We start from the raw sequence: 26,327 nt of genomic DNA on the forward strand, positions 1-26,327 counted from the left end.
GGGGCTGCGGCGGGGCGGGGCCGCGCCGGGCGAGCGCGGGGAGCGGGATGGGGATTTGGGGTAAGGGATGTGGAATTTGGGATGCGGGATGTGGGATTTGGGGTAAGGGATGCGGGATGTGGGATGCGGGATGTGGGATAAGTGCGGGATGTGGGGTGCGGGATGCGAGATGTGGGATTTGAGGTGCGGGATGCGGGATGTGGGGTGTGGGATGCGAGATGTGGGATGAGTGCGGGATGTGGAATTTGGGATGCGGGATGTGGAATTTGAGGTGCGGGTTGCGGAATTTGGGGTGCGGGGTGCGGGATGCTGGGTGTGGGATGCGGGATGTGGGATGAGTGCGGGATGTGGGATTTGGGATGCGGGGTTTGGGGTGCGGGATGTGGGGTGCAGGCTGGAAGCTGTGCAGGTGTAGATACGGTTGGGATGCTGGAAAGGCTTGGGCAGGGCTAACTAAGGGGCCTGGCCTGTCTTAATGGTAATATTAACCTGGTGTGGTTTAAACTGCTGTTTTAACAGGATTTTCTTATGCTTCAGGGAAGAAATAATTAAATTTCCAACAGTTCAGTAATCATACTTCCCATGCTCTCTGTCTTCTGCAGTTGTGCTCCTTCCCACCACGGTGCCCATGCTGGGGCAGGCTGTGCCTTGTTGCCCAATGCCCATGTTGCCTGTGCTCTCTGTGCAGCTGGAGATAAACACATCAAGCACCAGGAACAGCACAGTTTTCTGCCACCCCCTTCCAGTTCTGTCAAAATTATTATTAATATTTTGCTTTCACTGCCTCACAGATGAGAATGAGATTTCTTTTTTATTGGCTAACAGCCTCTCTGTGGATAAAAATAGAGCTTTTCACTTTCTTAAAACTGAAAACTGGTTATAATTTCTAGTACCAATCTGTCCAATATATAGCAGGTAGAATTCTGCCATTCCCATACTAGAAAATATTAAAGGAAGAAAAAGTTGCTTTTAGGGGAGACTTAGGCATAGTGAAATATTCTTAGAGGTACCTGAGGGGCTTTCACCAACCAAGTAGGAAACATTTTGGGCTGGTACACTACTATTCTAGAATGTGGTCATTGACACTTCTGGTCACAACAGATGGATCCAGGGAGCAGTTACAGGTATATCTACACAGGGAGCTTGGTGTCCAATGTGGACTAGTTTTAAAGTACATCCTATCAATGCACTTACATTAGAACTGATAGGATAATTCTTAGGAATCTGGTGTTTAGAAGGCTCCTATAAATTAATCACTAATTAAAATCTGGAGAAGTACTAGACCAGTTGAAGATTATCTTGTGATAAATGCTTTGTTTCTTACATGAAGCCAGGGGTGTTGGCTTTTTGATGAATTAAGGAACTATTCTTTAAAGAACTATTCCTACAATAGACTGCATGTCTGAAAGACAAGGTTTACGAAGTGTCAAAAGTCCACTCCAGAATGTATCTGCCTCAAAGTGGTTCCTGTATACGAAGACTCAAGTGTGCTGGAAAAAAATAGTTCCTGTTCATAGTGCTATAAAACTATAGGTAGTGAATATGATAAACAACATCTGCAGACTTGCGCACACCTACATAAATCAAATACAAATATTTTGGAAAATACATCAGATATTTTCATAATGGACAAAATCCCTAAATAGATTTGCATTTTAATTACATGTCAACATTTCATACAACTATTGAAAAAGAAAGTTTAATGTTTCATCTGATCTTTGGGTTAAATGCTCCTGATTTGTATCCACACTTTTGAGGATTTGAAGACTCTCGTTGTCTGAAAGAATGCCTCCTAAAGCCCCTATTTGCCCTAAAGCTAATGCAGCCAGAATCAGTTACTGCCAAGTTACCAATAAAGCTGCTGTTGCATTTATGTCACAGAGCTAAACTCTATGGATCTGAAGCTAGATTACAGATAGAAACTCAAGTCCACTGCCATTGCTATATGAGGACTGGTTTCTTCTACCTTTCAGACTGTTTGGAATACTATTAACAGAGCTTTCTGTATTTTTTAACCATATTCTTTATCAGACTACTGCAAATATGAGAGATTGTTCTGACTAACTACACAGAAACTTAATGCTTTGAAAAGCATTAACATAAGCAGGACACTTATAAATAAATTTCTCCAGCATTGTGCTGGAAAGGAGATGTTTGCTCTTCCCATCAAAATTGGATGAATGTGTTTGTCAAATCTTTGTTTTGATATTCTTATCTTCCAGCAGTTTTACAGGGCTCGCTTAAGAAGTGTAATGAAGTGTCATATCTTGCTAATAACAATAAATATGAGTAAGGAAATGAAAAACTAGATAAATTTAGCTGGGGTACACTTCGATAATACTGCAGTCATCAGCCACACACCCAACCCATAAAGCTGTTCTCTATGGAAGATTTTTTTCATTGGCACAAAATGCAATACATATTGTTTAGTTTTGTTGCAAATAGACAAATTCATGGTTCTGTGAACTCACAGAAGTAGTAGAAATCAGGATTAATGAGGTTGCATGATGGAAATGAAGCTGCTAGGGATTTTGTTATGGAAAAATGTATACTTACTGAATGTTTACTTTTTTTTTTAACAGTATGAACTGGTATTGAATGGATGAATTTACAGTAGACTTCCAAAACTTATTTTAATTTAAAATATGATTAGTGAAAACATGATATTTGGGGCTTAACTATGAAAAACCCCGTAAATGTTCTGAAGAATGTTCTTAGTATCTTTGTTTAGCTGTTTGTTTATGAACTAAAAATAGGAGGAAAAGAATAAACATTTCTAGATATTCAGCCAGGGGAAATGATCAAAGGGGAGAAGAACAAAGAAAATAAGGGTTGATAATACTAACAAGTAGGACTGGGTAGGTCTGGACACATAGCCAAGAGCCATAAAGGAGCAGATGGAAGAAGCGACACAAAGAGAAACAAAACAGGGTTAAGACTGATATGCAAATCCCCTGTGAATATATTTATATATTTGGCCTTTACACAACTTTATAATAACAATTAGACATCTATTCCTCTCTTACCGTGTTACTGATAAAAGTAGGACATGCCCACCCTTTCACAACTTTAATGTAAAGAAATACTGAAAATAAAAGGTTGGTGGTAGGGACATGCTAAGAAAGCAGTCCAAGGCAAATATTATTATGGAGTTACCTGTAAGCAACCTTTGCAACTGCATTATGTATTCTGCTTCCAAGAAGCTATAACAAACATTTGACAACTTAGTTTAATATGTAAACACCAAAACTAGACAAGAAAAGCATGAAAATCCAGAATATTTCAAGAGGTATGGCTTACCTAGGTAGAAGCTTGGCAATTAGGGGATGAAGTAAGAGCTCTTTTTCTGGTTCTGCCTGTTGCTGCAGCTGTTATGTGAACAGCAGAACTGTAAACAATCTGATCAAGAATAAACTTGCATTTCTTAGTGGTTACAAGGTAAGCTACAACACACACACACCCCCAATTGTGGCAGAGAAAGACATTTTTGGATAAAATGGTTACTGAAAAGATTATTAAAAGCAAAAGTCTAGCATATGTACAGTACTTTAGGGCACATTGGAAACAATTCTGAATTGTTCATATCCAGTTTTAATATATTCCAGAATTTTGAGTTTGTGTGTATTACCTGAGGCAGTGACCCAGTACATAGTGTGGCTGCTGGAGACCCTGAGTGCAGCAGAACATGTCTGGCAGACAGTGTTCCAGACATCTGGGAGAACACGAAGCAGGATTTCAAACCATTCCCCTATAGTCATGGACATAGGGAGACCACAGGAAATGCTGCCCCATTAGGGACAGGGCTAGGAGCATCCTGTGATGTGCAGCATAAGAGATGCACATTGCTCTTTGTGACTCCTGTAGTAGAGCAGGTGACAGAGTGGCACTGCAAGCTGGAATCTGGCTCCTGTCCACCTTCAATTTCAGTGGAATTACCACCATTATCGAGGAATGGGAAAGTTAACTTTGAAGCAGTTGCAGCATCCAAGATCTACAAGGGAAGCTTGGTCACAGTTAACCTGTGCGGAGTCTGTGATTCTGACTTAGGCTTTGAAAATCAACTGGAGTATATTTGATATCAAGAAAATGGCTAAAAGCTGCCATTCAAGATGTTAGTCTGTTTTTTTCAAATATTTATAACCCTCCAATCACTGTTAGGCACTGCTTGACAGAACCCTGAGTTTTGGCTTATTTGGTCTATGATAAACATCTTTAATACAAAACTTCATTTTTGTTTGTTATTAATCTCACTGTGCCAAACTAGAGCAGTGAGAGCTTTGCTTTGCAATTTCCTGGCTCGTGAAGATACCCTTCCTGCTTTTCAGGTTCATGTTATTAATATTGAGTCCTTATAGCTGAAAGAAATGCAAACAGAAATTTCCTCTTGTCCTTCAATACTAGTATAAACTTTATATTCTTTATAATATTATGGAAATATTTGCCCTAACCAGCTATTTAGAGGTATTGACGTTTGAATGATAAAACAGTATTTCCAAGGAATGCTGCTCACATCATATCCTATGACAAATTCATCATGCATGACCATGAAAACTAATCAGAGTTGTGACTATATAGTGGGTCACACCCAATGCAGTGAATTTAACTGTTAAGAGTTTGTTTTCTTTTTAAAGGACGTTGTTCACTTGGCTTCATGCTTCTTTTTAAATTATCTTTTTTCTTAATTAAAAAAAATATAGGAAAGTCTGCCAAACAAAAGAATTCCGAGTCTTAAACAACTAAACTAGTAACAGTTTAAGGGCTTTTTTCCCCCAGAATAGTTCAGTTATCTTTGATGTAATTTTGTATACTTAACAGCTTGCCTAGAATAAACAGTGCAGTAACAAAAGTGTATTGAAAAACAGTCTGGTCTGAGAGAGAGTTCTCCTGCAGCATAGGACAGTGAATGTTCATGGCTGGACAGCCTCTGTGCTCTGTTGTAGCACAGAATGACCTGCTACCCAAGGCTGCTGGAATGCTGGATTTGGACCATTTGTTATTTTATTGTTGGTGTAAAAGACAAATCATTCCTCCAGAGCAAAGAGCAAAATTTGGTTGTTTCTCCCATGTGCAGTGCTTGGGGCCACATGTGGAACACTTACTGGAGTTTTTTCCTCCAAAGAGAGAATTGGTACATTCCTTCCTCAGCTTGAATATGGACCTCAAAGCACACAAGGTTCTTTAAAATGGACCTCAAAGAACAGTTCTAGAGGTACTTGTCCATTTTTACAGCAGCTCTTGGAATTAGAGAATTGAATCAGCTGAATTTTCCATATGGAGACTCTCATCTAGCAAGACTAAATTAATAATTAATTTTAATAATTTTGCTTTTAGACTACTCCATAGCTTTTAAACTATTCCATAGTGCTGTTTAGGCTAAAGTCATAGTTCTAACTTTAGGCACATATATCCTGTATTTAAAAGAGATGGGCTCAAATTGCATGTCAGAAATCCCAAAAATGAGAAACACAGTATAAATGGTTACCAGTGAAAAAGCCAGTTATAAGTCATTTACCATTGCATTTCAAAAACATGCTATGACAAAGACATGAATAAATCATTTTGCTCCAGGGAATAAGTTAAGTGCTTTAAATCTCATTTCTCTTCCTTCAACTCCTACTTTCCAGTTGCTGAAACAAATGAAATGAGAGTTCTTGGAAAACAGATCCTTTTAGTAAACAACAAGAATCTTATTGCATGGTCTTCATGCCCAGATGATCATATTTATTATAACTGTTATTATAAGCACACAAGAGCTCTACTAACAGACAAAATTGTGTCAGGCACTAAGCAAAGAGAGAAAAACACAATCTGTATGACAGATAACTTAACAATCTAAGACAAGAAACAGCAGGCTACAGTGCCAGGGGAGTTCAAGGAAACTGCACAGGTCAGCAAGATAAACCCTTATTTCAGCTCACCAGCAGCTCAGCTGTTGTTAAATTTTTGGTGGGCACTACTGCAAAGGACATTTGAGAAAATATTTGAATACCAAGTTATTCCAGTGTTTGCACGTTTCTGTGAATTTCTTCATGCTGTGGAGTCAATGTCGAGGCTGGCATGGAATAATGAATTAACACCACAGGCTAGTACTAGTGACTGAACAGAAGTTCACACTCCTAGCAGCATCAACAAGACCAGCACATAGCTGCTATTCTGCCTTTCTACAATTATTTGTGGAAGTACAGCCTATTAAAAACTGTGTTTCATAACCTGGTGAAATGGGACTCACATTTATATCAACATCCTTTAAACAGTAAAGAAAAAAAAAAACGTAACAACTGCAACTCACGTTGCATTCCTACCATAATGCCACTTAGCCTGGAAGGTGAAAACCTTCATATTTTTACATAACTTTGCATGACAAGAAGGAGCAGGAGGAAGATTGAGATAGCATGAAAAACTATACAGTCTAGGCATTCATGTGGTGAAGTATACATCCCCATCTTGGATGGCCACTCATGGAAGAAATGGCTGTTCCTGCTTGGCTTGGTCAGGTACTATACTCACCTGGTCCCAGCTGCAAGGCTCAGCAGCTGCCTTGACTATGGGAAATGTCAGATGACTGTAATAACAGGGTTTGCCACTTCTCTCTCCTCTAATTATGTCATTAATATTATAAGCATCCTAAAGCTGAGGATGAAAGTGTGGACTAGGGCATTTATCTAGGATCCTATTAACCTGCATATATGTGACATTTTCTTATCTGAAAGATGTCTGCCTTCATTAAGGCTGAAATTGTTAGATATGTTGTGTTGCCTGAAATGTATGCCAGTGAAAGAACTAGATTTCAGCTTCATGGCAGAGCCATCACAGCAGCAGTTTGCAGTTCCAGTTTTCCACAATAATATACAAGGGTCAGACATGCCCTCCTACGAAAAAAACCCCAACAAAAACTACCTACAGAGACTATGGAAAATGAATTCAGTGGCAAATTTCTCCCATTTTTCCCACTGAATTTTGGTCTCACTGTTTTGTGAGGGGAATGAGGTTATCCCTCTACAATGAAAGTTTTGAAGAACTGTCTCAGGAATACACACAAAGCCCAAAAAGCCACCATGGTCCAAGATGAGCCACATGGAGCCCACATGCTCCAGTCAGAGCTGACGCTTGCTCGAGGCAGCTCCATCGGAGCCATACAATCAGGAACTCCCTCTGTTTGCGGCAATGCCATATCTGATCCCTTCCTTCCTGAATATAAATAGTTTCATTCTCAAGAACAGCCACTGAGATATTCATCATAATTTCACGTTGCTATTTTTAAAAAACAGATACACAGCTTTGTCATGCACAACTTCCAACAGGAAATATTTTCAATTTGTGGGAACATAACTCTTACTGACCAATAGATTATTCATGTCCCATTTTTCATGTTTTATTGTGGTTATACAATTTAATATGGACAATTTAAAATTACTGCTTTTATAATTATGAAGTACTGAAGCATTTTGGTTATAGTCTTGTTATTTTATGGATTATTGGTAACTGACTCGTGAATTTAAAGGATGTTTCAAATGGTAATGCTACTTTTTAGCCTGTGGACAGACTTGTTTCTAGTAATATTTAATAGCTTTTATGAGGGAAAAATTCTATCGAATTGAACAATTGAGTTTATTCACCTTTTTCATTTTGTTATATCAATGGTACATATTAATTCATTCATGAACATTATACTTTCAATTACTGGGATTTCCTGAACATATAGATACAGAGTTACTTTCTTTGGATTCTGTAAATTTATTTTGTCCAAATTCCCAGAGAGAGCTAAAGGGGAAGGGTAAACAGTATTGTCCTTCTACATACATTTTCAATGATTTTCATTATATTTTTTTTTCATAATCAGAGGTGTTGGCAGATCCCACAGAATACACACCAAAAGGGGGTACAGCCCCTCCATAGGAAGCAATCCACGTCTCACGAGGGGAACATGCAGCAGAGCTACCTGCAAAGAGCTATATGAGGCTCAGGAAAAAAACACCACAGCACTGTTGTAAGTCACTAGTGACAGTCCACTCAGCTACAGAAGGACCCTGGCTTTTGTCTCTTCCTCTTCTGTTAAGCAGGAATACTTTTTGCATCCTTTCCCATTCACTTCCTAATTTCCCAGTAATATATTAACATACTTCTGACAATTTTAAAAAGCAGTCATTTCTACTGGTGAGTGATGAATATTTCTAAGTCTGGCCTAGCTGCTTGTCCCAAGTTTTGGGATAGGCCACCACCTATTTTGCATTTCCATAAAGTTAGCACTGATGATAAATGGAAGAACCAAATACAGATCCTAACGTAAATCAGCCAGTCTGCAAGTAAAAGCTGAGAGGGAGGCAGTGGGAATGCATGCTCTTTTGTAATCACATCCTTTTTTTTTCATTTCAAGTCATAAGAAACAGCCTTTACTGATTACACTGAATTTCTTAAAGGGGCATCAAGTACTTCACTAGAAGATAGTATCACATATTATTAAGTACGAATAATTAAGTGTAGTTTTATTAAAATATACAGTGTGTCAGTCTTTTGAGTTAGAAGTATATTAAAACTACATTTTTCAAATCTGCAGCTTTCTTCCAGCTTACATCCTTCAAAAATAAAAATGATTGCTTAATAATAAGGTAGAAAAAAGAAAATACACATTCCTACTCACCCACACGTTCCTAGTGCATGTCATAGACAAGTACAATATGCACAAGAAATAGAGCCTAGAATCATGGTGAAGTCTTCAAAGACGTTCCCTGACAAATTTAGGAAAGGAATTTAATGTATGCAAACATTTGGCTTTTCATAGTTGATTTCAAATTTTTTACTTTATGCTTTGCTGATGTCAGATAATGATGATGTCACAACAGCTGCTGGTGGTAGTGATTGATACCATACTGAAAGGTTGAAAAAGATTTTTTCTAATCTAAACAGTATCTGTGATTCTATGAAGCAAAGCTTAAGCAGTAGCAAATAAAAACATTTTTTCATTCTATGCAAACAATTGCAATAGTGTACTGACACAGTTTTTGTCTGTCTTGACTCAGATGCTTGTATATTGCTTTCATTCTAACGGTACACACATAATTCCAGTCAAAACACATTTTTCTAATTTAATTCTAGATTTACTGTAGTATTACAGAATTACGTACTTGTAAAATCACACATGTGGTATCTGTATTGTGTGAAGTCTGTATTATTACACATTTCCACATTAAAAATTGGTTTTGGTAACAAAAAGTGAGTATACAAAATGTTATGCAAAAGCCAAGCTGTTTAGAAATACAATCACTCAAGCTTTTAAGTAAAGCACAACATCTCTTTAATATATAGTCCAGAAGCTATTCCATGCTGAAGTTATATTTACCAAGCTGTCTTCAGCAGCCAATTATTTCCCTTTGTTTTGGCTAGGCAAGGAAAGATGTACTCCAAACATATGAAACAGTGTTTTATATGATTTCTGTATGATGTTTATAGAAACCTTAGTAGTTAGTAAAAATTACATAGAATAATAAATTAAATTCATTATTCATACTCAAAGTTTAGTTAAGCATTTTATTTCAAATGTTTTGGGAATTGTACAGATAAGAGTTATACGTAACAACTTTTCTAAGAAGCTGCATACTTAGTATTTCCTTCTAAATAGTTGACAGTAGCATTACAGAGGCACTTCTTGGAGATGCAGGGATAGAGAAAAAGGAGAAAAGAGGCAGTATCTGAACAACAATCCTTACACATTTGCAATGTAGACGTTTTTGTGCTTCTCGATTGCTGCTATGTCATGCTCCAGTTGCTGCAGCTTTAATTCCAGCTCTTCTTTTTGCATTTTCTTGTACCTGGTGTCTGTTATTACTGGAAGAGTCTGAAATGCTCGATTTACTTCCTCCCAGTTCTTTTTCAGTGCCTGGTGCCGTTACATGAAAAGGAAATACAAGAGAAAAACTTAAAGTAAGAACAATATGAACATAAACTACTTGATTTTTTAAATTTATGTTACATTTCCTAAGTGTCACTGCAATGTAAAAATAATAGATAAGTACATTAATACTGTGTAATCATCTTAATTGGACCAAATTAACTAAATCCTTAAGACTTACAACACTTGGAACTCTAGCCAAAATTCAGCATCAGTTTCAGGCCATTTCACCACCAGCTTAATTTTCTCTAACCAAGACTTTGTTCAGACCACAGTCACTAAACTGGTTCCACAATACTATAACTTCCATAAACTAATTTGAAAAAATTCTGAATAATTGCATTCCTTTTCTAATCTATATTTACAGGAACAACTGTAAGCAATTTATTTATCGTTTGGACTAAAAATCCTAACTGTCATTGACCCTATCAACAGTAATTTCAGTAACTACTTCCTCTCTTGAATGCTGCTGTGCAAAGAATTACCTTTCTAGGTAAAGCAAACCGTATCCTCCATACATAAAACCTTGAGACTAAAATAATACATAAAAAAATTTTAAATGCTATACTCCAAAATTTATTCATTAACCTGTTAAGTCGTCATCAGAGAAAGCACTTTTATCCACCAATAAACACTGAAAGGAACCAGACTGTGGTAGAAAAATAAAATCTAAATCTTGTCTTTATATGCTTCTTAAAATTACCACAACTATTACTCTTACTTTCTCTCCTCAAAAGTAAAATCAAAATCTACACATTCTATCCACATGTATGTGAGGATTTAGTAGAGTTTATCTGTGCATGAAATGTCCCATGAAAACTATGTGGCTGAACTTAATAATCACAACTAACAAGGCAATGAGACAGCAATGAGTAAATAACACATCCATCAGTGAGAGAACACTTCTCCAAAATGTTCATGGCTCTCAGTTCTACACCTTAGAGTATCACAAAGTATCTTCAAAAATAAAGAAGTGAAGTTACACTCTTGGGAACCAAAGTTTTAATCTCTTCTTCACAACTAAAACTGGATTCAATTGGCACACTGATTTTATGGCACACTGTGATTTCCAACCTCATGTCCTCCAATATTATTACACACTTTTCTCACAGTCTTGCTAACTGATGAACATAATGAATTTAAATTTAGAGGGTTTATTTTTATATGTATTTGATTTGAAGATTGTTGTTTCTATTTCAGAACTCAAGGGCTCTTGTGCTTAGAAACTTGTCTTTTGTTGACTGTATAAATTGATTTAGAGAAAAAAAATGAATTCTCCTGCCAACACCAAGAAAAATGTAATCTTTAATATGAACTAATATTTTAACAATTTAAACCAGTGTATTTATTGCATAGCAATTCATGCTCATATTCATATTATGAATATTTCATATCAAGCATCTAAGTGTTCTTCATAAAAGTTATTCCAACAATCTTCATATACAAATGTCTACGTAAGCTTAAAAACCCTACTGCTACATGTGAAACATAGAGCAACAAGGATATTTATCTACTGTCTTGTAATAATACTTGTCTTTGCTACTCAAGGCTGTAAAGTACTTTGATAAGGTTCATAGTCTACCAGGCATCAGGTACAGTTTACAAATATATAAATAATAGAAAAATAAATCTCATCTTTTCAAAAAGTTCCATAGAAGAGTCATTCATAGATTCTTCAAATAATTTGTACAAATTCAAATAATCTTATTTGTGTACATTAGTAAGAACTGGCTTGGAAATAATTGAAAACAGTGAATTTCATAGCTCCTCCAACAATGTAATATACTGACCACTGTAGCTAGATCACAAGCTGAATACCCACTCTATATATGGAATTCTAATACATGCTGGATCAGTGAGAAATATGTATTGCATTTTTCAACATTCTCTTTTATTCTCATAAAATTCCAACCAAAATAAGCACAATGAAGAGTTCAAAAAATGTTGGCACAAATTACTTCCCTTTATTTTTGTAAGGTCATGAGGCTTGATTTTGGTCTCAGGCACCTACTGCCACGTATTATTTCAAATCAGATAGTGCACATGTGTTCACTAGCAATGTCAATTATTTTAAAGTACAGAAATTCTCATATGTCTACAGCTGAGCACTGGGTAAAAGCCACATACCCTGGGGACACTAATTCCTCCTGACAATATAACTGTATAAGTAAGCCCATGGAAGTGCAAATGCTTTTGACGGAAAAAAAATTAAAATAAATACTGAGTTAGTAAAAAATCTAAAAACTTTAAAAATAAAATAAAAATAATCCAGCAATAAAAACTGTGTGAAAGACAGTATCCAGAACAACTTGATAAAATAAAAAAATTTCAGTCATAGTTCTATAACTATATTGCAATTTAATTCTGTTTTCTTTTTTTGCCACATTTTAAAGAAAGTCATTATGTTTTAATCAGTGAGGTCACAATGTGAAGATAGAAACTGCCAATAAAAGGAGCAATATTCTGCATTAGGAAAAAAACTGTATTTCTCCATTACTAAGTGTCACTGAATCTATACTGGTGATTTTCTGCTCTTTGAAGTTTCACTGAAATTCTGAGTCATTAAGGTGGATAAGAACCAAAGAGAATTGAAAACTGGATTAAAACTGTAGCTAGAGCAGTTCCTTTCAGTTGTATACAACTGTTCTACAGCTCCATCTAGTGAAAAAGTAGCCAACTAATTCGTCACACTTAAAAAACCAAAAAAAGTATACTTTCATTATTATATGGACTTACATTACCTTATTTAATCTTTTGGACTGCTAATCTTTTGTTTCTAATTACACTAAATCAAAATATGCACCTTCAGAATATTTGTCCTTTCTTCTTCAGATAGAGTTTTCATGGCTTTCTTCTTAAGTTCCGCCAAAACACTGGCCTGATATTCCTCCTCCGCTCTCTTCATTTCTTCATTTCTCCGTGTCACATATTTGGGTATAACACCATAATTCTATAAGGAGAGGGAAGAAGTTCCATATATGTGCTTTTAAGAAGGAAACATGTCATCCATACATTTGTGAAAATAGCTTGAAATGACAATTTCTGCTACTGAGCACTAAAATCCTAAATCACCATGTTCTTGAAAGTGCCAAACTTGATTATCTTTGTAGCCTGAGAAAAACATATAAAAAATTCCCTTCAATTTCTTTTCACAACCTTAGAAGACAGTAGAACCCAGAAAGCAAAATGTCTATTTAAAAGAACTGATGGTTGAGCAAGGAGCTTGAAACCTGTTCATAACAGTGAGCTATTTCACATTTTTATACAGTGTCAGATTCTATGATTGGAAACATTCCTTAGAGAATTTCCTTGAGAGGTCTTCCTGTATCCTGATTTTTGCTGAATATTGCAACATATACATACATGAAAATTGGACTAGTTAATATCCCATACTGATGTGTTTCTGTGAGGAAAAAAAAAACCTTCTGAATATCCCAGACACATCTATTTTGCCTTAGCCTTTGTAAAAGGAAGCTCCTCTAGCCAGAAAATATGAGAGGCTACTTTCTTTCTACTAAATGCAAAATTATTCACTAAGCTTTTAGTGTCAGGTAGCACCATGACTAGCATTGTTTATATACATGTTTAGCCATGGAAAAGTACTGCAAGGGCTTCGGGTTCTTTCTGGCATCTTCTCTGTCATGAGTTATGTCTTATGACATCTCTTAATGCTCTGTCATGGGCTACATGGGTACATCTGGGTAGGGGATGGACCATTCTTGTGCACAGGGGAGGTTGTCCTTAAAAGCATGTCAGCTCTCCCAAGCTCTTTGCTTTCCAGAGCTGTCTCACATGGAGTCCTACTTACCAGTTACCCTCAATAAGCTGCAGTTTGCTCTCCTGAGCAGTCAGTAGGCTGGCTCCCTGAACAGGAAAGGGTCTGGAGCTGCTACATGGTCTGTGCCACCCAGACTACAACTGATTATCACACCCCTGAACAATTCTTCCTCCTTTGTAAGTAGCAGAACCAGAAGAGCATGACCATTGGTTGGCTCATTCACTATCTGTGAACAAAGCTTTTGCTGACATGCTCCAGGAAACTTTTTGGATTGTTCTCATCCCATTGCATTATCCTTCCAGCAAATACCAAGGAGAGTGAAGTCTTCCTTAAGAAGCTGCATCATGATCTGAAGATTTTCTCCAGTTGCTTAAAGAGATTTTCATCCAGTTCCTCACCTTTTTGTGCTCCATAATAAACACATTTTTGACAGTTGCTGGCCTTTTCTCTGATCCTTACTCACAGGCTCAACCAGCCTGTTGCCAATTTCACAGAAGAACTCCATAAATTTGAACAGCTCTTTCATTCAAATGGCAACCCTCCTTCTCTTCTTCCCTGTCTGTCTTTTCTAAGCAGCAAACATTCATTCATCACAGAATTCCATGTCTCCCCATTAGACACTCCCTGGGTTCCCAATGCAAGACATATGCCATTGCTTTAGAACTATCATTCTGCAAATTTGTTTGGCTGACATCATAAGCAAATGAAAACAGGAAAGGCAGGGCACAAATCTAGTGCCAGTGATTTCTTTTTGATGAATTCAAGAGGTCTAATACGAACAGCCATGGTATCTATGCAACAGTGAAGCCAAAATAGGCATTACAAATAGTATTCCCAATATAATATAATAAAACATACCTTTTTTCTAATGTATTTTGGAAAAAGTCCTGAAGGTTCAAGGAGATATTTATCTCCCTGTCTTGTATCAACACAAAAATGTCGAGGCTTTTTGGGCTTCCCTCTGATAACATCAACTGCATTTTTATATATAAAATTCTTTTTAATGCGAATAACTGGGTGGTATGTCCTCCCTGGCACTGATAATGGAAGCAATTTTTCACCCTCCTGTTCTTTTTTTTCTGTGAATAGAGCATGCAAACATTCTCAGCAATAAATCTGAAGCAATTTGCAATTTCATATTATTACACTTTTGAAAAGGGAAAAACTATGTAAAGAATTACATAAAAATAGAACCCAACAGCATCTACAATGAAAGAACTGCCTGTCAATGAACTGTGATCTGTTTGTCTGGCCTAACAGAAGTTTTATAACCTAGGAAATACTATGTTGTTTCAGATGGGTTTCCCTTATATGTCACTCATTTCCTCTTAATTGCAGTAGTACAGGCCTTTCTTCAAATGTAATTATAACTACTAGAGGTGCTCATTGTTAGAGCCCTTGGGCAATAATAGTACCATCCAGTCTCACCTGGGGCATCCACCCTGCCCCCTCCTTGGGATCAGGAACCCCATTTCACCTGTCAATACCTGGATGAGCTGTCTCAGTCATGGCTGCCCCAGTCCTGCTCCTGAAGAGCTATGTGGAATCAGTGGAGGGACCTGGCCTGTAAACTTACACTGATGGTCAGTGGGCCACTGACAGGACAGACTTTCCTCACCACCCCGCTCTGCTGGCCAGCCTGACATGGTGGCACTGCACTCTCTTGATGAGATCTTTGCTCAGCCTGCATTGTGGCTGCCCTCAATGTCTGACTCTCCTTAGGGAAGAGCCCCACTCTTGCTGCTCCCTAATCCTTGTAAAAAGCCTCTTACAATTCTTTATCCAGAGAATATAGAAACTTTTCCATTTTAGTGTAGTCTTTTCTCCAAGGCACCAAGAGAAATTCAATAGTACCCTGAGTAGTCTCACTTATAGTGAGTGATTAAGAATAATTATTTCCCATCATATTTCATGCTAGACATAACTCTAATTCATGATCATTACTAGAAATAAAAAAAAAACTTGATCCAAGTTGTCTGAGTTCATGTTCTTCTTCAGCAGTAAATAAGTGTAATATCACAAATGACAAAGCTCATTCCTACAACAGCTAGTTTCCTGATACTGACCTCACAAACCAGTACCTTGTTTTTACAACTGGATAGTGGCCATAACTTAGTACTGTAGGACACAAAAACTAAACTCTCCACCGTAAAAAAATATATTACATTGCATATTTTCTATCTACACTTACTTGGTGCTAGCTTGGGCTCCTTGGAACGTTTCTGCAGAAAATCATTTGGAGATGGCACTGCAACTTTTGCTGGCCCCATAGTTTTCCACTGAGATTTATTTTTCTCTGCTTCACGTCTCACAAGTTCGCTATATTTGGATATATACCTTAGAGGTTAAAAAATGCCATAAAGAAGTTAAAGGTCAGAAAAATATTCAAAATAGTTCTTCAAAGAATATAATTCTTTGCAGTAGTTTGTGGTGAAAGCCTGATCTGTTTTGTTTTGTACTCTCTCCCAAATAAAGACCATCATTCACATAGCCTCCATGCTAAGGCTAAACCTAGTAGTACACTGACAAATCAGTTTTCTGGTTCTGAAGTTAGCTTGCTTCTTCCTTCTGCTCTTGTGTCTCTGAGGTCAGGACTATCACACTTGGGGAAATAAACACCAAATATCAACGCTGAACACAGTCATTCCAAAATCCAACAAAACCTACATTTTGGAAATAAACTTGAATATTCTGTTGGAGTCAGGTTTAATATAAATGCAGATGACCATGGCTTAAGGCTGTGAGAAAACTTTTCAATAGTGGTGAGTAAAAAAATCACTCTTAGAATCTTTCAGTTCTAGTATGTTCCTTATTGCCAGAAAGTTCTCTGCTTCCCTTGTCATCATTGGTTCCTTTTTGCTGCAATAATTTTAATATTCCTAATTGCCCTTCCCTATTGGACCTCCTCCCTAAACCTCGCCCTAATTCCACCCCTCCTGCAAGTTTATAAATACCCCTGACATGCCCTAACACCTGCTTTAGTCCATTTGCCCTTGTGGATAGAACTAGCCTCCCTGTACCATCTTTCCCAGTTCATTCAGTACAAACTGTTGGCCTTACTATCTGTTGTTTTCTAGTATTAAAGTTTTTTAGTTCCCAAACAATCGAGTCAGATTCTCTTTCTACATAAAATTGCTGAGTTCAGTGCAGCCTCCAGCCCTATAGCCAGGCTAGGAAGAAAGATCAGAGGCTACAGTATTGCTTGCGTGAATTCCTTTTGGTACATGGTGTGATTCTTAGTGTGTCCTGTGCAGGGCCAGGAGCTGGACACAATGATCCTGATGGCTCCTTTCCAACTCAGCATATTCTATGATTCTATATGATTTATGCTTGAGAAAAGATGCCAAATGTAGTCAAGAATTGTACAGGATGTCCTTGATCATCAGTTTTTCTTATTACTGTCCACTGTATCTGTATCACTGTCTCAATGTTCCAGATGAACCACTTGCTACAAACTCTTATGACAGATGAGATGGGTGACTGCTTTGAAATAGCACAGCACACTGCAGATTCCTTATATTACACAGGTAGGAGCTGCGATCCTGAACAATGGTAATCAGTGGTGGGTTTGGCACTGAAACAGTTGATGTGAAAATCAGTAAGGGCTCAGACATGAAAAGCTGTATGAACATGGTATGCACACACTGCTGTTTCGGTCTAATGGTGCATATGGCATGATAACTTCTGCTTTAATCAAAATCTTCAAAAGAAACCAAACACTGATCATTAGCTGATTGGCAACATCTTGCCTCTCTCTGAAGGACTGAGCTGTCACAGATGTTTGCCTGAGGAAGCAGAACTGCCTGCTTCTGAAGCGAAGGCTCCCTCACTGTACTTTTATAATTTTATAATTTTGTAAGTCCATCCTCAGGAAACATGTAATATTAATTTATGGTAGACAAAAGCTTATGAAAAGCTGTGCTTCTTTTACAGAAAAAAACGTGTATGAAAAAAACTATGCCATGTTTTCAAGTAAGGATAAAAAAGAAGAACAAAAAGGATTACATCTAGTGCAGCCCATGGAAATACTGAAATAGGAAGAAAGAAACCATATAATCATGGGCCACTGAATATGTATCACAGTAGCAACACTGATGAAAGCTCTTGTCTGTAAGCTGCAAATGTCTGATAGACGTTTTTGTACTTGATCATAACATGTCAGAGGACTTCATTAAAATTGTGGAGTTATTTTGCCTTTTGCAGATTTGGTCTCCAAAATCCAGAGAGAGGATTATCTGTATAAGATTATATATACTTTCTGAAATACTTCCAATTATAAAGAGTGAAGTTTTATTTATTTTTTTCTTTTAAATTCATGGCAAACAGCTATAGACATTGCACAAACCCACCAAACTGATAAATAACAGTATTCCTCACCATTTCCTAGAAGTGGCAACATAAGAACATGAGAGAGAAAGGCATTAACTTTATGTAAATTTTGACCTAGTGGGGTTCACAGTCTTGGAATGAGAAAAAGAATGAAAAGACACTGAGTTTTGAACATACTGGCATGAGGTAAATATATCATTTGTAGACAGCTATAGAGATTCCTTTGCACAAAGAGATGGGGGATCTGTTATCTTTTCAGTGACTTTCCAGACCAAGAAAGTGGCTCAATATCACAGGTTAGAGTTGCAAGAAGAAAACATGGTTATGGGGAACATCAGAATCTAATCTGTTCATCATTTAGCAAGGGAGAAAGACAGTACAGCTCTAAGAAGACAGAAGAAGATGACACCTATTCCTTAGGTGTCATCTTGGGATATCGAAGTTGGGGAATATGAGAATGTTTGCTGTGGTCTCATGAGCAGTATCAGTCAACTGAGAGTGAAATATATATGATTTCATTTGGAAAAAAAACCCCATGCAACAAAGTAGATTTTGTATGCATTAGTTAAAACTGGTCAAATCACACTATTAACCAAGTTCAATAGTCCTGTTACCAGCTGAATATTTGTCATATTGTGAACCTAAGCAGCAAGTGTGGTGACAACAGAAGTCAATGAGATCAGAAGGGGATTTAGTAAGATTATATCTAAGCCAAGGAATCTGTTGTCTTAACTGAATTTAATGGTCATGGAGTATCTAAATCTCTGAATGGTATTAAGTCAGGAATGGATTTAATGTGCATGCCTTGCTATATTGTCCTTTCACCTTCCTATGTCTTCAAAAGTATCTCTGTGCAAAACTATATCCATTCAGAATGAAAAAAAAACCAAAATTTAAAACTCTACTTTTACATAAGACTCAGAACTAGGAATCTCACAAGTCTGAATCCTTTTACCTGAAACAGGATAACTATCTTTGTTCTAATTAGTGTCACTGATACATCTATTTGTTTTCAAGCTATTGATTTACAACCTACCCTTTCACTAAAGATGTAAGTGTAACAGTCTTTTATACAAATAGGGACTTGAAAAAAACAACATGTCTGCATAATTCTTGGCAAAAGGCCTTTTCTTGTATTTTTAAGGCAAGAAGGAAGGGAGGCAAAAAAAAAAAAAAACTATGTCAGAGGACACACCTGAAACAGAAAGTATGGAAACTGGAAAGCCCACCTTTTCAGCTGCTGAGTATTTGCTAAGTGCAAATAACAAAGATGTAATGTAATTCCTGTGCACAGAAGGAATGCTATGTAAATTATGAACTAACAAGATGTCACTGAAGGCACCAAACTTAATCATCACTTCTTGTAGCAGACTGCAAACCTGCAAATCACAGAATCAAATAAGTTGGAAAATACCTCTGAATTATCAAGTCCAACACCATCTTGTCAACTAGACAAGCATTGAGTGCCACATCCACCATTTCCTTAAACACCTCCAGGGATAGGGACTCCACCATTTTCCTGGGCAGCCCATTCCAGTACCTAATCACCCTTTATTGTGAAGAATCTCTTCCATTATAATGTCCAATCTAAACCTGCCCTGGTGCAGCTGAGGCCAAGGTCGCTAACTGCCTAGGGAAAAAGACCGATCCCCACCTGGCTGCACCCTCCTTTCAGGAGTTGTAGAGAAGTCACCCCTGAGCCTCCTTTACTCCAGACTAAACACCCCCAGCTCCCTCAGCTGCTCCTCATCGGACTTGTGCTCCAGCCCTCTCACCAGGTTCGCTGCCCTTCTCTGGACACACTCCAGCACCTCAGTGTCCTTCCTGATGTTAGTGACTCGTTACGAGGAGGAGCAACTATCCAAAAACTAGTTTGTTTGGGTTTTTTTTAAATACCTGTTACCCATGAGATGCACTGCCTTGCCAGAAGCAGCCACCCTGCCTGCAGGTAGCTCCATCACACTCACGTACCTGGCAGGTTTGCCGGGCTGCGCCGGCTGGGGCGGGGGGCCAGAGGCGCCCTCCTGGGCACTCTGCGTGGCCATGCTCCCGCCGCGGAGCCGGGCACGGGGAAGCGCCTTCCTGCTCGTGGGACTCTGGACACGGGGAACTCTGCCCACTGGGGGCTCGCCTGATCAGGGGAAGCGCCGCCTGGCCGAGGGGCTCAGGCGGCTGTTGTCAGTTACCGGGGAAACCCGTCAGGCGGAACGGCGCCATGAGGGGCGGCGCCTGCGCTGCCACCTGCCCCAGCGCCGGGCGCCGAACGGCCGCGCAGGCGCAGCTCTGCCGGTGCCGCGGGGGGAGCGGGGCGCGCCGGGCCGTTGGACTGCGCGTGCGCGTGCGCGGCACCTGCGGCAGCGGTCCCGCCCCGCCGGTACGTGCGCGCGCCGCGCTGAGGGCGCCGGGGGGCGGGGGTGGAACCCGGCCGGGACACGGGGCGCGGGACGGGACGGGACGGGACGGGACGGGACGGGACGGGACGGGACAGGACGGGACAGGACAGGGCGAGCGGAGGTGGCAGCCGCGCCGGCCTCGTGGGTGGGTGGGTGAGTGAGTGGCTGGCTGGCTGGCTGGGCGCGGTTCGGTCCATCCGGCTCCCTCCCTGCTCCCACCCGCGCTTTGACTCCTTCAGGGAGCCGCTGCAGGAACTTGGTTTGGGGGCTGGTCTCGTGTCTATCCAAGTTACAAGGCCCAGTTTTCGCTGGAGCGCCTGTCACCGGTTGTGGTTGTTAATATTGTGGGTCACGGTTAAAGCTCCGTGCCGAGCTAATAGCCAATAGCCAAGCAGAATGTCACTGAAGATACGGGTGTAAGCTCTGCTGCAACAACCCCACCCTTTCGTATCTAAAGTGGGGTGGGTGGATTATTTGAGCTGGTTTTACTGTTAAAGTTTTGCCAGTGGACAAAAAATTATTTCAAATAAATGGGTTGTATTCAATTCTTGCAGCATTCTATGTACATGTACTTTATGTGGGTGAGTGCAAAACGCAAGTTGATTTTAAACAATACCTATGGCCTAAATTCATAAGGCAGCCCAGATGTTACAGCCTTTATTTGTGTAATGCACAGTAACTGACTGCAGGTCAAAGTTAACCTGTAGGGGAGCAGGACGTGGCAGGCAGGACTCAGTGCTTGGCATGGTTTTCACTCCCTTAGTACACACGCACAATGTTAGCAGTGATTCTTACATTCAAGAAATAAAGTAATCTAAAATATACTGGGTTTGGCTTTATTTACTCCTGAATCTAACTTTTTTACATCTGCAAGTTTAATATGAAGGTTTCTTTCTGTCCTTAAAAGGAATATATACATATTTATATATGCACTAGAGTGCTTACTATTGCAGTACACTTTTAGAGCAATACTGGATATTACAAATACTCTGCGGTTTTTTCCTTTTATTAAGTGTTTATAAGGGTTTTTAATTGAAGATTTATATTGTAATAGATATTACATTATTGTGTCTACACAGGATGATCCCCTTATACTTTACAATGATTGAGGGAAAAAACCTGGACACTGTGATATGCCCATCTTTACTCTGCTTTGTAATTACAGCATATCCTCCAGGTCACAGCACTGGGTGCAAACACAGAGGTTTACTATTTTAAGTTGTTTTTCCATAGAAGTGAGCAAATGCTCTTCCCTTTGTACCCCTTGCAGTTTCAGGGAGATTTTGAGAGTCTTTCCCCTTTTGCTCTCAATATTGCAGACAGATAATGTGCTCCAATTAGTGCTGATATTGGTGTTTATTTCTTTAAGTAAACAAAGCCCAATGTTGAGAGTTTCTTGCTTTGTTGGAAATCTATCCTTTTTAGTTACTTTTTTTATTGGTAGAGGGTCCTCATGATTTCTCTCTGTCTGTCTGTCTGTCTTTCTCTCTTCCCCTCTCTATCCCCACATTACATTCAATACAATTTCAGTATAGGAGTTCTTCAAAAATCCCTTGTTTGGTTTCCATCCCTTCAGAAGAGATTTGAATGCAACTCATCCAGCCTTGCTGTTGCACAAGACTGTGAGTTATTTGTGTATTTAAGTGGGTCTTGCATTTGATTTTTTTAGAAAGAAAGGATAAAAAAAAATTTTTTTGGGACGTGAAACAAATGCATACTTTGTTAACATTTTGATTACAAGAAGGTAATCAAGTTAATTGTTACTTATAAATGTGTAGTTAAAAGCAAGTCTTCTAGAAGAAAAACTAATTGAACTTGAATTCCTATTAGGAATATTATTTGCAAACAGTATTATAGTGTTAGGCTTGGATGTCTTTTTTACCTTGAGGATATAGACTTTTTGAAGTTGAATTTGTCAGTAGAAAAAAGCTGGAACTGTGCAGGAGAGGGGAATGAGTCTTACTCTGAAAAATACCTCCTTGACACTGATGGGGTCATAGCTGGATTATGTTTGAAGTCTTGTTCTAAATTTTCTATCTTAGAGGGTTTTTTTTCTTAGATATTTGCTGAAGGACTAGTTACTGTTTGTTTTTTTTTTTTGTTTTTTTTTTTGTTTTTTTGTTTTCTTTCTGAAGCAGTTAAGTGGATTGTCAAGTTGCCTTGGAAAAAAGCCCACAATAATTCATCAGAAGATGTTTCACATTTTTCAATATCAGCCTTTAAGACTAATAACCCAAAACAGTCTTTCTAGCATATGCTTAAAACTGATGCTTTCAAGACCTGTTGCATTTGCACAGATATGGAAGTCATGGTTCTCAAGTCATTCTCTTCTTGGAAAGAAAAATATTATCCTGATGGGACCTCCAGGTGCTGGGAAAACAACGACTGGGAGAATAGTAGGCCAGAAACTGAATTGCCCTGTCATAGACATAGATGATGATGTCCTTGAAACAACCTGGAATATGAGTGTGTCAGAAAAACTGCAGGATGTTGGTACTGATGAATTTCTAGAGGAGGAAGGAAAAGCTCTGTTGAAGTTCTCAGCATCTGGAAGTGTAATTTCCCTTACTGGGTCCAATCCAATGCATGCTGCTGGCATGCAGCACATAAAGAAAAATGGAATAGTAGTGTATCTGGATGTGCCCACAGCAGTCATTATGAGCAGGCTGCAGTCAAAGGGAACGGATCGTATTGTGGGCCTATCTCCTGGTATTTCTCTCAAAGATGTACTTCAGTTCAGAAAACAGTTCTACAAAAGGTGGTTTGACATCCGTGTTCTTTGTGGAGGGGATGTTGCACCAGAGGTTGTAGCAGAAAAGGTACTCGATGCTGTGAAGAGATACCAAGACTCAGAACTGGAAACTTTCATTTCAACAAGGTCTAGTAGGTCTGGAAGGAGTAAAGAAGAAGACTCTCATAAATTGTATTTCAGTGATGTTGTTACTCAGGGCTTAGCCCTTGATGGAGGACTCTTTGTTCCTGAGAGAGGACTTCCAAAATTCACTGCTGAAGAATGGCAAGGTCTGATAGAAGCAACTTACATTGAAAGAGCACAGGTGATACTGGAAAGATGCATACATCCTGCTGATATTCCTGCTTCTAAGCTGGCAGAAATTATTGAAACTGCATATGGAGAAAACTTTAGTTGTTCTAAAGTTGCCCCAGTTAGACATCTGGCAGGCAATCAGTTCCTTCTTGAGTTATTTCATGGACCAACAGCATCATTTAAAGATTTTGCATTACAGTTGGTGCCACATTTATTTGCCTACTGCATTCCCAGAAGCTGCAATTACTTAATTCTGGTAGCTACTTCTGGGGACACAGGGAGTGCTGTTCTAGATGGCTTTAGTCGTCTCCATGACACTGACAAACAGAGAATTGCTGTGGTGAATTTTTTTCCTGAGGATGGAGTAAGCCCAATTCAAAAATCACAAATGATTGGCTGTCAGAAGGAAAATGCGTGGTCAGTGGGTGTCAAATCTGATTTTGATTTTTGCCAGACAGCTATAAAGCAAATCTTTACTAATTCTGATTTTACTGGCTTTCTTACAGTAGAATATGGAACAGCTTTAGCTGCAGCAAATTCCATAAACTGGGCACGACTGCTTCCTCAGATAGTTTATCATGCCTCTGCATACCTTGATCTCGTTCATCAAGGTATTATTTCTTTTGGAAGCCCTGTAGATATTTGCATTCCTACAGGAAACTTTGGCAACATGTTAGCTGCTTTCTATGCTAAAATGATGGGAATTCCTATTAGAAAATGTATTTGTGCTTCCAATGAAAACAATGTTTTGACTGACTTCATAAGAACAGGTGTTTATGATTTGAGGGGAAGAAAATTGATTTCCAGTTTTTCACCAGCAGTAGATATTTTGAAGTCCTCCAATCTTGAGCGATACTTACACCTGATCGCTAATGAAGATGGGCAGCTGGTGACACAATTATTTAATCAACTGGAAAATCAGGGCCACTTCCAGCTGCAGAAAAATCTACTTGGAAAGCTTCAGCAGGACTTCGTGGCTGGCTGGTGCTCTGATGAGGACTGTCTGGCTGCCATTCACTCTGTGTACAGTACTACAGGATATATTTTGGATACACACACAGCTGTTGCTAAAGTAGTTGCAGATCGATTACAAGACAGAACTTGCCCAATTATTATTTCATCTACAGCTCATTATTCTAAGTTTGCACCTGCTATCTTGAGGGCCTTGAGGATTACAGAAATAAATCAGAATCCATTAAGTCAGCTTCACTTGCTGAGTTCTTACAGCGCTCTGCCTCCAATCCACTGGGGCCTATTAGAGACCCTGAAAAAGACAGGAAATGGGGACCACCAGGTCTGTGCTGCTGATATGAGTGTGCTGATGTCCCATATAGAAACCTTAATTCAAAATCATTTTATGAAAGTTTTTTGAGCAGCTGATCCAATGTCCACAATTGCAATACCTTCTTAACAAGCTGCATGCTTTACTAAAGCCATCATTCATCTGGCCTGTGTCCAGTCCACAGCATATCTCACAGTTTTATATTCAGTTGTCAAGCTTTCAACAGTATTTTTAAGTAACATGTGTGAGATTTCTAGTGGCGGTGAAAGGTTGTGAATCGAGAGTGTAAAGAGCTGGAATACCATTTTGCAAATCAGACACAGTAGAGATCCAGCAGTGCTGGCTTTCCTCAGCAGTGCTGTCTCCTTCACAAGGCTGAAGCATCCTCGATGGAAGGAGGCAGATAATGAAGTCTGACCTTTCTGGAACTAATGGCTCTGCTTTTGTTGCAATAATGGTGTGAACCTTTGGTCAGTGGATGTTTAATTAAACTTTAGCTCATTTCACTTGGGGTACTGAAACATAATAAGATAATATGATGGTGTTCATATGTTACTAATGAGGGTTGATTTCACTATAAAGTATCGTATTGTTAATCCTTGAACCAGTGAATTTTGTGATATATTATTTTCTTATATAATGTTTTTTATGTATTGTGTGGCCAGTGTCTAAGTAGAAAAAACCTGGTCATTTTGTTTTTAACACCTTTTCCTCCCAAATATTTTCCTGTGTCAAATAGACTACTTAATTCAATATTTTTAATATAGTTGAAATGTGACTCTTCCTCCAGTGTCTTGTAGTCTCTTTCCTAGATGTTTTTTATTTGAACTTTCAACTTTAGAATCCTTTTTTATACTTTAGAAGAATCTGATATTGGTAACAGCTGTCTTATTAAATAAGAACCAGACTTCACCATTTATTTTTATATATTTTTTGTATTGTGTTTTATCTTTGAGATCATTTAGCTTTTGTTGTTCTAATAACTTCTGTTTTCATATTTTTCTTAAGTTAATTTCCTTGATGTTCTATTCTATTCATGCTTTGCATGAATTAGTGTAAGAAAGAAGCTTCCCAAATTACTTGGCATCTCATCAAGGAATGTGAAAGATGAATTCCAGTGTGATAGCATCAGAAGTGTTCATTATGTAACCCAAAATACATCTGTGTGGTTTTGATAATGACAGACTCTTTGCTGGGTTTTTTTCCTGAAGAAAAAAATAGACTGGATTGTCCTAGGAGATCATGTGGTAATGGACAAATGTATTTTACTAATTGAAGATTATATTTTGCAAGGTGTAAACTACATTTCATATTATGAGAAATGGTAAAATGATGTACTGAAAGTTTTGAGTGGCATGCAGTTAGAGCTAAAGAGCTAAGAGTCAAATGTAAGGATATAGTTATAAGAAGCTGTGTTTCCCACTAAGATTCAAATAATCTGGTAATTGATAATATTTTTTTTGCCTTTTCAATGGGCAACATTTCCTACATGTCGAGATTCTCTTGGGGCTTTGAACTGTTGCCATATCCTTCAGCTTCCTCTGTGTGCCTGCTTGTACTTTTTGCCACACTAGAAGTGAGCAAGACACCATCTCACAAACTATATTAAAGAA

General features: G+C 38.5%; 2 protein-coding genes across 2 annotated transcripts; one reads left to right on the forward strand and one right to left on the reverse strand.

Annotated features, from left to right (window-relative positions):
• Positions 1 to 5,700: 5,700 nt before the first annotated feature.
• On the reverse strand, positions 5,701 to 20,287 carry ENKUR (enkurin, TRPC channel interacting protein). The gene is made up of 5 exons (XM_056483285.1): positions 19,965 to 20,287; positions 15,856 to 16,001; positions 14,523 to 14,743; positions 12,690 to 12,836; positions 5,701 to 9,874 (listed from the first exon to the last, which is right to left on the reverse strand). The coding sequence occupies exons 1-5, from the start codon at positions 20,036 to 20,038 to the stop codon at positions 9,701 to 9,703; spliced, it is 762 nt and encodes a 253-aa protein (XP_056339260.1). The 5' UTR covers positions 20,039 to 20,287; the 3' UTR covers positions 5,701 to 9,700.
• Positions 20,209 to 25,631, forward strand: THNSL1 (threonine synthase like 1). Its single transcript, XM_056482863.1, is given in 4 exon segments — positions 20,209 to 20,272; positions 20,275 to 20,531; positions 21,922 to 22,008; positions 22,522 to 25,631. Coding segments are annotated over 4 exon segments (2,691 nt in total). The 3' UTR covers positions 24,805 to 25,631.
• The last annotated feature ends 696 nt before the right edge of the window (positions 25,632 to 26,327 follow it).

The sequence above is a fragment of the Oenanthe melanoleuca genome, chromosome 2 (genome assembly GCF_029582105.1).
Source record: "Oenanthe melanoleuca isolate GR-GAL-2019-014 chromosome 2, OMel1.0, whole genome shotgun sequence".
Taxonomy (NCBI): Eukaryota; Metazoa; Chordata; class Aves; order Passeriformes; family Muscicapidae; genus Oenanthe; species Oenanthe melanoleuca.

Excerpts from the sequence above, each read along its gene's own strand:
- ENKUR (XM_056483285.1), bottom strand. The coding sequence starts at position 20,038 with ATGGCCACGCAGAGTGCCCAGGAGGGCGCCTCTGGCCCCCCGCCCCAG. Across the intron at positions 16,002-19,964 it reads CAGCCCGGCAAACCTGCCAG|GTATATATCCAAATATAGCG; the intron begins GTACGTGAGTGT and ends TTAACCTCTAAG. Across the intron at positions 12,837-14,522 it reads CAAAATACATTAGAAAAAAG|AATTATGGTGTTATACCCAA; the intron begins GTATGTTTTATT and ends CTCTCCTTATAG.